At 37.8% G+C, this 16,088-nt stretch overlaps 1 protein-coding gene across 1 annotated transcript in view; it reads left to right on the top strand.

Annotated features, from left to right (window-relative positions):
- The window catches only part of LOC145992169 (ankyrin repeat and FYVE domain-containing protein 1), a 132,601-nt gene that overhangs the window by 101,283 nt on the left and 15,230 nt on the right, over positions 1–16,088 (top strand). The window contains exons 7-12 of the mRNA XM_083128463.1: positions 2,861–3,026; positions 3,654–3,852; positions 4,558–4,753; positions 5,902–6,015; positions 9,478–9,691; positions 11,790–11,912. Of these exons, the coding sequence (XP_082984589.1) occupies positions 2,861–3,026; positions 3,654–3,852; positions 4,558–4,753; positions 5,902–6,015; positions 9,478–9,691; positions 11,790–11,912 (1,012 nt within the window). The remainder of the gene's footprint in view (positions 1–2,860; positions 3,027–3,653; positions 3,853–4,557; positions 4,754–5,901; positions 6,016–9,477; positions 9,692–11,789; positions 11,913–16,088) is intronic.

Genomic DNA, 16,088 nt, shown 5'->3' with positions numbered 1-16,088 from the left:
CGGTTCTCGAGAAACACACCTTCAAACACCGCTGAAATTCACCTACTACGTCACGGATTTGAAAACGTCCTCTCCACAGACAGGAGACAGACATCACTTAGAAATGCAAGCAGGCAGGGCTTCTGCTCGCCCCGTCAACTTAGCATGAGCCACGGAAGCGACAGAAAATTCACTTCTTACTGTGTAAAGCAAGTATCTTACAACTTCCAGTGCAAAAATCTGTGCTCCATTTCTTGGAGATGAATTATGCCATAGCAGTATAGTAGTATTTACTATAATTCAGCCACTCGGTAGAGGGTTTTCCCATTAGGGTGGCAAAGCAAACCTTGTAACAGTCAATGGCTGAACACGTGAACAGCCTTGTTCATTGCGAATACATAGGTTGGTTCTGACTGGCAAGAACTTAATGTTATAGGAATGCCTTTTCTGGAATTAGTTATTTTCGTCATAATATTTTCTTCACAAATTTTAAGATAATACTTTTAGAACACACTGGTTTACACCCCAATTTCTGAAATATAAGAGGTGATACGGTATAAAAAGGTACGGTGAGTTTTTAAATTTCCTGCAGTAAATGACAGTTTTCTTCAGTTCTTCTGTCCCATCTCATTTCGAAAACGTTCACTTGTCCCATCTCCTTATATGAGACGAGACGGAACATGCCTCGTCTCATGAGCAACACTAACATTAATAATAGAAGCATCCCCCTAGCTGTCCCCAAAGTCTAGAGCAAACATCCTCCCATGTAACAATGAAAAAAATATTACAAAATTCTGGTGGTATGGAACACAGTGTGAAAAACTATATGAATGAAATGCATCTTCTTTCAGTCAAGAATTTTTTTTCTCTCGTTTCAGGGATGGTTCAAATATATTTGTTTCTATTTTTTTTATTTCTTTACTACAGAAAGGATGTTTAAGAGGTGATGAACTGATGATGATTCGAATTGAGAATGGGCAGTAAAAACGTAGTCGAAAGAAGGTGAAGTTGCAAAAAAAGTCGTTAAGACTTAAAAAAGGACAAGCCGAAAAAGGCAAAAGAGGACAAATCAAACCCAGCTTTTTCTGGCCTACAATGACCCAAAATGAACATATATTATGTTGGACCTCGTCTTCGGACACTAGGAAAAACAAGGATTTTTCCTCAACTTCCGAGCCCTAATCATTATTATTGTTGTTATTATCTCTACTATTCACGTTTTACCAATGGCCTGATCTGCCCTACAAAAATTTCTGGTGACGCCCATATCCCAGGAGATCTAAAATTAACAACAATTTGTCAATTAACAAGAATAAATTCCGTTTGCCCCTCTTTGACTGACTAATTGATTTGCTTTATTTTACTTCGCTTTTTGTGCCACTTTTGGCTAATTTGTGAAGATGGGGATGAGTCATGATATGATGAAATTTATGAATGGACACTCACAAGCATCTATGCCCAGCAGGGATTAGAACCCAACACCCCTGCCATCATAGCACAGTGTACTAACCACTTCGCCAAGGGGGAAGGTGCTCCTCGTTGACATCTAAAGAGGCGCTCACTTTTCTTTTGCATTGAGAATTCACTCCCCTTCCCTCCTGAATAGTCTAAAATCAATAGAAAAATATTATCAATAAATTGGAACTTTCCTTTGTCTGCTGTAAGTTAATTTTTAGGAAAAAAAATGGAAATTTATGAAAGTTTGTACTTGATACTAATCTGAACTGTAATGCCTGTGTTTATGGATGGTTTCTTATCAGTTTATTGCCATTGTCTTATAACATATTGGAATATGTTTTTTCATGAAAATTTCTCCTCAGAGATAGTTTCCGAATCTCTTCCTCATGTAAAGTATGTTAGTTTACATACACACTATTCGAGTAAAACCTTTCCTGAAGAAGCTCGTACAGAACTACTTGTGTGGTGTCTTCAATGAAAACTGGAATTGAATCTTCAGAAATACTTCTGCCTCACCATTTCCTTAAAAAGGAACAAAGTGCATTATCTTACTCTTGAAAACAATGCCATCTAGAAAGTTTACCTCTGAAAAAAATCTTGTTGTTATCATCAACGAAAAAATAAACTTTAATGAGCACGTTATATATACACCTCTAAAAGAGCCATGCATCTCCTTGGTCTTCTGTACAGGTTCATATTTTTCAAATACTTTATCTCTCTCATTCTTGAATACTGCTCCCCCATCTTTAACATGGCTTCCAAAACTAATCATTCCAGGATTTATTCTGTCCTCAGCTTTTTCCTCGCCATTGATCGCCTTCTCTCAGACTCCTCCATAAAGCAGATAATATGTCTATTTTGAATATCCTGCCAACACACACTCATCACGAACTAGCAGACATGACTTTTTTTGTATAAAATCACCAATGGCAAAATTGAAACTGAATTTCTAGTCAATCAGTTTCATCTAAGAGTACCCACGTGGCCAACCTGCAACGTAAAGCTCTTTCACAGTCCAACTCCAAAGCTCTCTCTTGTATAGACTTCCTTGCTTATATATTAACTTGCCTCCAAATATTGATATTTACTTGTCAATCATTAAGAATGTACATGTAACTTAATTTTTTCTGTGCCATCTTGTATTGTCTTGTTTTGTTGTTTTCTTGTTGCTACAATTTCAGTATAAAATGATCTTTCAGTACTGAATCTGAAATTTGAGTAAATAAACAAGTATTTACAGTCAGCATACATAAACTTATAATGCAGTATTTAACTTTGCAGTTACCTAATGGTTTCACATATTGCCATCGCATCAAAGAATGCTTTTCTTCATTTCTCAAAAATGCAAAATACAAACTATAAGCACTTTGTGGGAAATTTAATGGTAATTCTCTAAATTCGTTCCTCTCAAATTCTCTTACAGCTTCATAAGAAACTGAATGAGCTGGACTCCAAAGGCGATCTTCCTTTAGACCTAGCACTTCGCAGTAAGCAGAATGGTATTGCAGTGACCCTTGTAGAGCACCAAGTTAATCTTAACGCCAAAGATGCGCAGGGCTGGACCCTACTGCATAGGGCTATTCAAAGAGGTAAGTATACAGTGCACGGAGGTACTTACTACTTCTTTTTTAATAAGCTTAAGTAGTGTAGAAGAAAGTTTCAATTGCGTACCACAAGCCTGCTGTGAAAAGATCTTATGAAAATAAGTTTTCTGCCAGAACACGGTTCAATTTCTTGTTTGTGACCCCAACTTCTACAGATTTCCTGTCATAAACTATTGTTTGTGAGGGTATAAGCACCATGATACTTTGTGTTGAAGCTGAGGGACACCAAATTTGAGGGTGTGCCGCCTCTGTATTTCTGAAGAAAGATCAAAAGTGGAGGATAGACCATGGCAGGGGAAATTATCCAGATCAGCATATTCCCCCCCTTTTTTTGTGGCAGCTGAAATATACTATTATTTTTATTTCTTCAAGAAAATCAAATCTATAAACATACAAAGTACCATTGCAACTGGAAAAAATGGTAAGATGGCAACTTTAGTTTGCTTTTTTATGACAGTTTCTGTGAAATAGGAACTAAAAGTATATTTTTTTTATCTGATATATACATGAGATAAACACAACAGTTTTAATAGTGTAATTTTGTCAATTAGTATTGCTTGTAATAAAATATTAGCATCTCACTTGATCCTTGAATGGTCCTGCTTGTTTTAGGGGATAAGTACTCTGCTACATTCCTGATAAAAAATGGAGCATCGGTATCATTCGTAACTCCAGAAGAAGAAGACACAGCCCTACATCTCGTAGCACAGTTCTCTACGACATCACAAGATATCATTTCTGACATGAAAGACATCGGGCAGCAACTGCTTGAGAAAGGACTGGATCCCAATATCCAGAATAAGGATGGATAGTAAGTAACTTTTATTTGAAGGTTTGGAAAGATTAATTTATAATAGTATTATGATTATGTGCAACAAGTCCATCCATAGAGATAACAAGTAATTGGACACACCTTGAACTGGACTCTTGAAAATGTTAAGATTTGTCTGGATCTTGCCTGTATTAGTAGGGGCTTTATCTCTCACCTCAAAGAAATCTGTAAAACTAAAAGGTGGTGCCAACGCTAGTTGGCAACCCTTACTGAATGTAGACATGCATGTGCATGAATTTCCCATGCTTAAGCTCCTTAAGGCTCGTAATCAGTCTGCCACAGAATGTTGGTTGTTCAGACAAAATTGTATTTTGTAAATACAAATGGTCTCCAGGTCTACTGTGCTCATAGGGGAGGGAGGAGATGAAATTTAGTATTAGTACATGGAACAGTACTTATACTTCTCATGTTAGTAACATCAGGTATTGTTTAGCCATATAGTACTTTGTTCCCATTATATTTTTACATATCCATGTCTGTTTTATTTTTTATTTGACTATTCATTTTGAAGAACATACCTATTAATTAGTTGTGTTGAGACAGGAATTTAAACAAGACAACCATTGAAGTTTTGTGTTTGTTCATTGTAATAACAAATCTAAATTTAGTGCATACATTACATTGTTATGAGTACTGTTTGGAAAATATTAATTGACTATATGCTTTGTTTCATTTTGCTTTCAGCACAGCAATTCACTTGTCTGTCATCGCAAAAAACACCGAAATCCTTTGTCTTCTTCTGGCACATCCGAAAGTCAATCTGGATTTAAAAACCAAAGATGGTCACACAGCCCTGTGGTTTGCAGTACAGCAGTGCTTGAAATTTGATGATACAAGTCACCCGTCTCTTTTGCTCAAGAAAGGTGCTTCTCCGAATCCTGTAAGTATTGCACTAACGTGTCTGCATTTCATTCACAAACTAACAAGAATGTATGGGCCGTTGAAAGCCTCTGTCTAGGTCTTTTGCCTATGATTATAATGCAGTTGGTCTCTGTGGTCACCAGATCTTATTTTGCAAGTTTGTTTCTTTGTGGAGCTGCTAATTTATTGATGTGCAAAGATTCTCTTTTTGAGGTGATAATTTCTGACTGCACTGCTTCTAAGATGAAAGAGACTAATTTCAAAACAATTCTTCAAATTTGATTACAGGGAGCATTTGGTGTAAAGTCATAGGTTAGTCTTAGTTTAAAATATAAAACAGTTTATCAGTGCGCTATTTTAAAATTTTACAGCAAGGATGAAATTTCAGTAATTACTCTAGAAATGTCAGGATATTATGTAAATTATACATGTAGTTTCCCCCAAGAGTAAAAAATTAGCAACTAATCGCACTCATCCCCCTTCAAATACCACCTTCAGTGTAAGACTTAATTACCTCTTTTTCTTAGTGCGGAGACTTTTACTGTGGAGAGACTATGTGACTATGTTGAAAAATTGAATAATGTATTTCACCGCACAAGTTGCAGATTTTATGCTAAATTATTTTGAAAAAAAAAAATTACCATTATGTGAAGTTTTTCTTTAAAAAAATGCCAGTATTAATCAAAATTCATTTACTACTAAACTGTCTTTGGTGCAAGATTAGGATGCGTGGAATACTGGTTCAAATTGATGCACATCAGTTCCTCATGACAATTTAGTGAACATTTTTCTGGTCTGAAAAGGAAAGTTAATATATTGGTTGTTATTGATTTTTGCATTATAGTAAAAATATTACATTTGAGAAAATTTACAAAGTTGCAAAGTACTTACTTACAAAATTTAATCTTCTGTGTCTGAAGGTTTTGTGCTGCTCTGTGTACTTTTTAAGCAGTGTGACGAATAGAATTATACCATGCTACGATTATGCGATGAAAGGTTATAAACCAATTTTGGGCTGAAAAAAGGCAAGGTATGGTGATTATGCTGTGAAATATATTGTATTTGCATCACAGTAAGAGTGGATTGTCAATTTTTCATATGGGTATTGTTAACTTTTTTTCTGATTGATTCATTCAGCTGATTGGTTCATTTTTTCTTTTGTTAAAGAAATATCCAAAGACTGGTGATACTTTACTGCATCTGGTAGCAAAGGAAGGGCTGGAAGAAGCAGGCCTATTTTTGTGCTCTCAGCTGGCAGACCCAAACCATTCCAATAATAAGGTAGGCATTTTATGTCACAATTTGCCTTGTAGTTTGTAGTTAACTTAAGGGGTAGAGGGACAATTTCCCCTAGGTTCTTCTCTCTGCGGCAGCTGCCAAGCAGTGTTGCCAGCTTAGCTCTTTTGGAGCCAGATCTGGCTTTTTCGTGCACTCGTTTGGCTGTGAACTGTGGCACTTGCCTCCTGCCCCACTACGATGCCATCACTGGCTCTGGCCCACAATACCAACTTTTGCCATGAGTATATATTTTGCACGTGATGTGATATTGTTATATTGTCTGTGTCACCCCACCCCCTCTTACCTCCTCAGCTGCTTTTTTATAGCACTGTAGCTGACGTGAAGAATACATATAATATTGTTATCCGGGATTCCTTTATTTCCAATTTCATGCAACCATTGGTGAATTATTGAGATCAGTGATGCCGCCAGATCTAGAAAGTGAAAACTAAGAATAAATTGTCTTCACTTTAAAGTTAAAGATAATAGCAGTGCCCCCACCCCTCTGACACCTAAATTTACCCTAGGAGGCACTTTATGCAGACTTCGTTAATCCAGTTCCTTAAAAGTCAACTTTAGCTCTATTTAAGGTTAAATTTAGCTTTTTTTACACATCAGGTTTGGCAACACTGCCAGGATTGCCGAAGGAGGCAAGTAGAAATACATAACGGTTATGGGACCATTATTTTATTCCTTCTCTTGGGAATATCAAACATCCAATGATGTAGAATAAATAATACACGGACGGAAAATGGACACGTTGAACTATGTCTTAGTCGTAGGAAAAGTCGAAACTCCAATTTGATTAACCGTAACTTGAAGTTTATTTGCCATAAGGAATACATAGGATTCTGTCAATATTTATTGATCATATTTCTCAAACATCGTGCCTAGGTTAATAATCTTTGTAAAAAAATGCTTTCACTTGCAACATGGAGAGAAATTCATACTCTCTTGTATAGTCAAGGTTTTTTTTAATAGTAGTGTCCGTTCCGACGATATTGAAGTAAATGCACAACTGGTGCATAATTGTCACTCTTCCCCTTAAGTTTCAGTTATATCTCCAAAACCAAAAGCATTCCTGTAATAAAATAATTGCCGGAGAAATAAGAATCAGGTGTTGAATGATGAGAGTACGAGGGTCACTATTTATATTTTGAGCCTTGGCAACACAGATTGAAGTTAGGCGCGATTTGACATTTGCACGGAATCGTCAGGCATTATTGACCATAACGTACTTCAAATGTTTTGTCAATAGCTTCATTTGTGTTGTTTATGTTGCCTTGGAGATTGCGCGACAACAATAAAAATGGAATTAACGCGTGAACATTTTCGTGCGATGATTTTTTACGATTTTCGACGTGGATTATCAAGACAAGAGTGCATCGATCAACTTACTTCCACATTTGGCGATGAAGCCCCATCCTTTGCCACTGTGAAACGCTGGTATAATGAATTTAATCGTGGCCGCCATTCGCTCACCGACGAGATTCGCGAAGGTCGCCAAAATCAGTTATTGTTCAAGAAAACATTGATGCTGTGCAAAACCTAATACTGCAAGATCGTCATGTGACATACTGTGAGATTGAGGCAACCATAGGCATTAGTTCCATCAGCATATATAAAATATTACATGATCATTTAGCTGTGAGAAAGGTATGTTCTCGTTGGATCCCACACAATTTGACAAAAACTCAAAAAGACGCTCGCGTCAATTGGTGCAAAGAAATGCTCAATAAATACAGTCGTGGTGCTTCAAGAGATGTGTATAAGATTGTAAGAGGTTACGAATCATGGATATATGCATATGAGCCAGAACGTAAACAGCAGTCGACTGTATGGGTGTTTCAAGATGAACCCAATCCAACAAAAGTTGTTCGCGCTCGAAGCACATCGAAACAAATAGTCGCCTGTTTTTTTCGGGAAAACTGGTCATGTGGCAACTGTGCCTTTACAGGAATGTAGAACGGTCAACTCTGAGTGGTACACAACAATTTGTTTGCCAGAGGTCTTCAGTCAAATACGGAAAACAAACAAACGCTGTCAGATCATTCTTCATGAAGACAATGCTAGCTGTCACACATCTCGTCTAACAACCGACTTTATGAACAGTCAAAAAATCGAATTGATGGGTCATCCGCCGTACAGTCCTGATTTGGCACCCAATGACTTCTTCTTGTTCCCGAATGTCAAGAATAAATTGCGTGGACAACGATTTTCGTCGGCGGAAGATGCCATTTGATGTGTTCAAAAACCATATTATGGAGGTGTCTCAAGAAGATTGGAAAAACTGCTTTGACAAATGGTTCGAACAAATGCAAAAGTGTATTGACCATAAAGGAGAATACTTCGAAAAACAATAAAACAGTTTTCAATGCCAAAATTCCTGTTTTTTCATTGTTAGGCTCAAAATATAAATAGTGACCCTTGTATAGCCAGCTGGCCAGTGTTCCATGTTGCTTGTTCATCTAATCATAATTCATCCTCATCTTTGTGTGTAAGATGAAGAAGTGGAAAGTGATGTTAAGTAACTAAAAATATGAATGTACGAAACAATACAGTGTGTGTGTTTTTCATGTGAATTAGTATTAACAGTAGGCTTGTTCGCCGATACTTTTCTGGAGTCCAGAAGTCTCGCAAGGTCTACAAAAATTCCATGCAGCAGTCTCGAGAAGTCTAAATGTCCTGCAAATTATGGATCTGTGAATAATTTTCTTTATTTTCACAACATTGTTGGGAGAAATGGATTTTGTGATTAAATGATTATCTTATGTGATATCTTATGTGAAATTATGAATATTTGAAAGAAAAACTCCAGTAGAGTGCTATGTTTTAGTTTCTAATTGCTATAGTTCCAAATAGAAGCTTACATATTAAAATTTATAAATATTCTGAACAACTTTGAATTGTTACAATTTTATTGGCATAACTATCATTAAGAGAATCTGCATTTTGCCAGCTGAATAATAATTTGTAGTATATCCATGTACACTAACTTCACAGGGAGAGCTGAATAAAGTTTGATTTATGTGGATTTGGAATATACTATTAATATTTACATAAACATTTTATTATTGTTGGTAATTCATGTCACCTGACAACCAGATATATTACTTTGGAACATGATGCTTTAACATGTACGGAACATGATAATGTCATGATCTCATTTCCGACGAAAAGGGGAGATACGACTGGCATTCAGCCAGCAATTTGTTTTGAAATTGATTCAGTTCAGTTTGTTTCAGTTGATAATTTACACCATGCTGCTTTTTCTGAACTCGTAAATATTTGTTAACTGTTTTGAACAGTGTACATGGAACTGATTTACTCCATGAAAAATTGTATTTTCGTATGTCTCATTAGCTTATTAACTTTTACTTCCAGATGTCTAAATTTCAAGTAGTATCAAACTCCACTGCTTGTATGATAATAGTGCCGTAGTAAATATTATTTCTGATTTTCTAGGGAGAAAGCCCTTTGCATATTGCTGCCTCCAAAGGGCTGAGCAGACTAGTGACCACTCTGCTTGACAGCGGTGCCAACCCCAATCTCCAGACGCTGCCTCCAGATGAACTGGATTACAGTAGTGTAATTGAAGTAGTGTACAAACAAACTCCCTTGCATATTGCCATATCTGAACAGCAAGAGGAAGTTGCCAGGGCCATTTTAGGTTACAAAGGTAAGCGAGTGACTATTTCTGAAAGAAGCAGGACTTGTAAATTTATAGTTGGTGCAGGATATGTAGTTTGAAGTATTTCGTAGGTAAAGTTCTCCACATTGTAGTTTGCATTGGTTTCCTGGTCATCTGGGACAGCGATGGTAGCACGTTACTCCTTTGTTTTCTTTTGGTTGGCAGAAGTTCTGCTTTTTGTTGTCCGGCAATGCTGGTGGGTGACTAAGAGAAAGTGATAGAGGTGAAACAGTGACCAATATAGAAATAGTAACGGAAGAACTAACTAACTAACTCTCTAGCCTTCTCAAACCCGAAGGTTCATGGCTGCAGCAACACAGGCCTTCCATCTGTCCCTATCTTGAGCAAGATGTATATACTCTTTTCCATCCCTACCGAATTCCTTTAGGTCCCTCCATCTTCGTCTTGGCCTTCCTACAGGTCTCTTACCATCAGGTTTCCCAACAAGAATCCTGTGAACTCCTCTTTCCTCTCCCATTCGTGCCACATGGCCTGCCCACCTAAGTCTTCTTGATTTAATTATTCTAATAATATCTGGACATGAATACAAATTATGTAGTTCTGAATTATGTAACCTTCTCCACTCAACTCTATCCTCATCCCTTTTAGGTCCAAATATTTTGCTAAGGATCTTCTTTTCAATACTCTCGATTTATTTTCCTCTTTCAATGTAAGGGACCAAGTTTCACACCCATATAATACTACGGGCAAAATTACTGTTTTGTATATTTTAACTTTTAGTTTCTTAGATATTAAATGAGAAGAGAAAAGTTTATGAGAAAAGTAACATACATTTCCTGAATTAAGCCTACTTTTTATTTCCTCTTTAATATAATTTTCACTTGTTAATATTACTCCTATATATAGTAACGGAAGAAAGAGAAATAATAAAAGACAGTGAGATAGGTACGAAGGGGAGGAAATTCATGATGATTGGCAGGTTGGGCTGTCTGCTGTATTGTCCTGCTCTTGTGTCGCTAGACGACAGAAATCAGAACTATGGCCAACAGAGAACACAGCAGACGATTGCGGTGTAAGGTAAGGTAACCATGCACCATGCCATGAGACATATATAGGGAGATGTGATTAGCACCACACATTCTGTCGATATCTGCCATTTTGGAGGTGATGTGATCAGCACCATGCTCCACATATTATAGTTGAGGCTGAGTGAGCCCCAGAGCCACCCTGGGAATCGAACCCGTATCTCCCGTGTAGCAGTCAGATGCACTACCAACTAGACCAGCAGATGATTCAACCTAACAGAAACATCCACCAGTGTCACCAGATAGGAGAAATTGGAACTACTGTCAACTTGGAACAGACAAGGCAGTGATGCACTACCATCTCCATCCCAGATACAGTAACCTATGTTAAAGAAAGCAGTGGTAATTTGAAATTAATCAGAAAACCAATATGAACTGTGACATGGAACTATGAAATTTTACCTACACATTACTTTGTAGAGCTTTTTTCCTGTTTAAAAAAAACAAGTTTACTGATTCTAATAAAGTGTTACTTAAGGCTCAGCTAGGCCTTTGTCCCGCACCAAGCAGCTGTGTTTAAATTTTCCTCTTCTTTCGATAAACCGTTGCGATTTTCCAAAATTTGAAAAATTGCATAATCTTAGAATTCCTTCTAGAGCATTTATGTGAATCTTCATATGGTTTGCTTTCGCTGATGTCTAGATATACTCAATAATTTTGCTACTACGGAAGTCTATTAACTATTAATAATATCTAGACAACAGCGTATGCAAACCACACAAACATTCTCGTGAATGCTCTAGAAGAAATTCTAAGCAGATGTTTTTTTTTGTTGTTTTTTTTTGTTGTTTTTTTCCGAAAGGAGAGAAAAATTCGAACACAGTTGCCCTGGTGTTGGCCAGAGGCCCAGCCAAGCCTTAAGGTACAGCATTAATGTACTCAACCTTGTTCACAGAGAAGCAACTGCTTGTTATATTTTTTTTTGTGTTGACTTTTGTGCACTTGGAAGTGTCCAAGATAAAAGCATGTACATCTTTCTTGTCTTTATTTTTCAATATTCTTATAGTAATTTATTTCTTTCCTATATTTTTTCTTTGTAGATAAAGCTATGGCTTCCAATAAAATCATTCCAAACTTCAATCTAAAAGATTCAGCGGGACAAACTCCACTGGTGCTTGCCTTATCCAAGAGGATGCAACATTTAGCTTCAGACCTCATAAAAGGTAGGTAGCAGTGTATGCAAGTTGAAGCAGTTTTCCTCTACTAAGGATGAAAACCAAGTGACAATTGGTTGAAATCAATGGAAGATAATTTGAAATGTTCATCTGCATTATATAATATCCATTTATAATTTATGAAATTAATTTGTTGGCAATAAGCCATTCTAATAGTTACTTCAGCTATTTGGAGAACTTAATTTATAAGATTAACATGCTAAGTTGAAGACATGACAATTATTTGTTAGTATTGTGGTGTATATGGCCTTCCAAGGTTTGCATCGAGTTCGTTTCCTATCTAGGGATGACAGCATTTTACTAAATGTGCCTGTGATTTAGGCCAACAGGATATTGGTAAGGAATATATAGTGCGGTCAGGGGAGAGAAAACGAGAGTTTTTATAGTGAGTTGGGAGAGACGGTTTGTAATAGACCACTGCGATGAACAGTATTGTTATAGACACACTTTGTGAAAGAAGGTTACGATAGACAGTTTGGTGGTGGACACGGCAGAAACGATTGAAGTTTAGTAAACACGTGTGTGTGAGTGTGCAACAGCCCTAGACAGGATGACAGTGCAGGCCAAAACACCAGGTATGTGTTTCCAGGGGTCGCATTTAGTCCAATAAATTATTGAAAAGGGTTTCGTGTAGTGCGTTCTTTTGGCGGTGCTAATTATGATGGTTATCAGAGGCCTGCACAAGACCTGGAGCAGACCCGTTCGCGAGACATCGCTCCTGAAATGCCATGCAACCTGCGCAACATCCTCGCTTGAGCAGCTTGTATGCCCACCTGTCCAGATCGTTTCTGGCAGGCATTGTAGACCCGCCGGGTACCCGCAGTCTTACGATACCTAGTAGGTCTCAGTTCGTTCTTTCCATCAACTGCAGGCCCCTCCCTCTGCATGACGTAGTTGCTTCGAGTAGAAACTGCACCGGACCCCACACCGTTCTGCAGTGTTGCCAACTGCACTAGATTTTCACTACTTAAAAAAAGGGAACTCAAAGCTTCGTAAGCCACATCACCAATGAAATGAGATTTACGACTGTTGCTCCCCCCCCCCCACACACACACACATTGAAATAGGTTTTCCGTGGCACAGGATCCATAAGTATATGTCGTAAACAACCAATATACGTATATATAGTGATATAGGGCAGGACTGAAACATGTCACGTTCGACGCTGAGGTCGCGAGTCGAACAACACACTGTTCTACTGCGAACACCAGACACCAGGGCCATAGCCAGCCAGGGGCATTGCCGTTACCCTCGTTTGGGGGGGGGGGGGGGCAAGTACTTGGATAAACGTAACAACAACAACAATCACAATAATAGTAATAAAGTAGCATGAAAGGCATTATTATCCTCATAAATCACGCAAAAAGGGCGTAGAAGTCGGTTCTCACGCATTTGTGTTGAAACAGAGGATTAGAAATATTTTTTTTCAACACGTCAATTTCACATTAGCTAATAATGGAAAACAAGCACACAAACTATTTTTGAAAGAAAGAAAGTGCATGATAAATGCATTCCGAATGTACATGCATATGGCATGTAAAATTTCCATCTACAATATTTTCTTTCCACATGGAGCGACGTATTACATAATTAATTCATCCAACTCGTAACAAACCAACATTAATAGCAAATAATATCACGGGCCGCCATAGCATTCTCTGTTTTAAAACTTTTCTCACTTAGATCGTTCGGTGCTCAGGGCCGACTCCCGCTACCCCTTTGCTACGGCATTGAACTTGATGAGACTTGTACTTTAATGTTTGACCCCCACCCTGACCCCTCCGCTAGATAATTTTCGTCCAAGGTTGTGAGCAATGCACCCTGCCCCCTCTGGTTGCGCCACTGCGTGCCTGGTTAAGGCACCATGCAATGAAAAACAATTAGTTTTCAGTGAGGAGATTTTTGTTTGCTCGATCATTCATTTAGATAAATGAAGCTGTAATATTGCGTGCATTTCCTGGCAATAAGATAAAAACTGCTTACGCTGAACTGAAATCGCTAAGTATATAAATTCTCCTTGGAGAAGAGGCTCCTCCTAGGACTTCGTAGGATTTAGTAGCTACGTAAGTAGGCAACACTGGCTGCAGCAGTCCACGTGGTGATGAAACACCTGGAGCGACACGCTGCCGGAGGGCTGTTTCCTTCCAGCAGGTTTTGCAGGTGCCCGGGTCTTGTTGAATGCCCAGTTACCTTGTAAGCGCAGAGCGCCTTGAAGACCAAGAACCCGGGTAGAGATGCAAGTCGACTCGTTGCCGTGGGCAGGCGAACAGGTAAACCTGTTATCCCGTGCAAGCGGGCAGTGGGTAGGTAAAAGGCAGACTATGCTGGCCTCTAATGGTTATTCAACCAGGACTGTCCTAATTAACATGGTACAGTATGTTGAACTGTTGAAAGTTTCTGAAAGGCCTAGAAAAGCTAGGGAATCTGGTTTCACAAAATTACTGTGAACTTAATATAACCAACCCAATCCAACAATTATCTGTTGGGTTGTATGCTGTTCTGTTTTGCTCTCATGTTCTACAGTTCAGCCTTTATCATAGGTTTTTTATTCCTTGGATTATCTTTTCTTCCTTATAGTCTCGTTCAAGAGTTAATCTCTCCAAGATATTTGAATGTAAACACTTTAAATTCTTGAATCTTGATTCCTCTTTGATTTTGTTTTCAAAGGGATTGTCCTTTGAAGGGTTCAAATAACCTAAGCTAAAGTAGGACATAACTGCTCACTCAGATTTTTCTAGAAATGCTCCACAGGAGACTTGGGGTCTGTATGTCACTGTTAGTCAGTGTTTTTAAGTCCTTCTTGTATCATGTATCTGAAGGATATTTTAACCATTTCTGGATAACTATTTATTAGTCAAAATATTGAGTCAATCTACAAAACACATCACTATGAGGTACGTTATAAGCATTTTGCAGACTAACTAGAATCTGCCATTTGAACTCGCAGCCAGTATCATCCTCTGTGAGGCTCATGTTGTTTCATCCATATATGTTTGTGAGTATCCCTTCATCCATTTAATCTTATCATAATTCATCCTCATTTTCATGATTATTTTTATTTATTTATTTGAGAAATCCTGAATACAGAGCAAATCCATTTTATATCAGGATATCAACAGCAAGAAAAATAGAAATTAACAAATGAGAAGCACGCACACATATGTAACAAGAATAATACAATAAAAATAATAAAAATTAAACAATAATAATAAAACAATAACAAGGGTATAACAAATATTAATTTCTCTTCAGCTGCTTGATGCACGCATTTCTGAAAGCCTGCTTAGATAGATGGAAGCCTGGAGGATCAACTAGTGTATTGTACCTTGTTTGTAGCCTATAGAGCAATGACCTTTGTTCTAGGGATAGCCTTGAGGCTTTTGTGTAAAAGAAGTTGTTGCATTTGCCTGTTGGTACGTGGGATCCGGATGTGAAGATGTGGCAAGAGTTCGTTAGTGAAAAGTTGTCCATTCATGATTTTGAAAAGAAATGTTAGATCTGAAACTTGACGGCGAAGGGAAGGATCGTGAATTTGAAGAGTGGATAGAATTTCATGTTTGGAAAAGTTTGCAAGGGCTGGGCATCTATGTTTGACTATTCTGATAAAGAAATTTACCACTTTGTTTGTTCTCTTTATATTGCTATCACAGGCCATTGACTAAATACAGGAACCATATTCAAGAATAGGTACGACGCACGATGTAAAGTAGGTTTTGAGGGCAGAAACATGTGTGATATCTGTAAATCTGTAAATTAGCCCAAGGGTTTTCATGGCTCTCGAAGTTATGTAATCTATGTGGTGGATGAAAGTGAGTTTGCTGTCGAAAATGACTCCAAGATCTTTGTGCTGTTGTACGAACGGGATGATTTTGTTGCATAATCTATAGGATGGTGCTGTAAAATTGGATTTGAGGGTAAACCTCATAAAAACGGATTTTTCGGGATTTATTTTCAGATTCCAGTCTTGGCACCAGCGTTCAATGTGTGTGAGATTGTCTTGCAAGGACTAGAACTAGTGTCTTCAACTGAAGCGATGTTTCTAAATAACTTACAGTCATCAGCATACAATAAAATTGAGCATTCTGGAGAAATATATTCATGAATATCGTCCATGAAAAGAGTGAAACACAGGGGCCCTAGAGAACTTCCTTGAGGCACACCGGA

This window comes from Lepisma saccharinum, chromosome 9, assembly GCF_977018435.1.
Source record: "Lepisma saccharinum chromosome 9, izLepSacc3.1, whole genome shotgun sequence".
In the NCBI taxonomy this organism is placed as follows: Eukaryota; Metazoa; Arthropoda; class Insecta; order Zygentoma; family Lepismatidae; genus Lepisma; species Lepisma saccharinum.
Note: the sequence above shows the minus strand (reverse complement) of the source record. Positions and strands in the feature narration are given on the sequence as shown.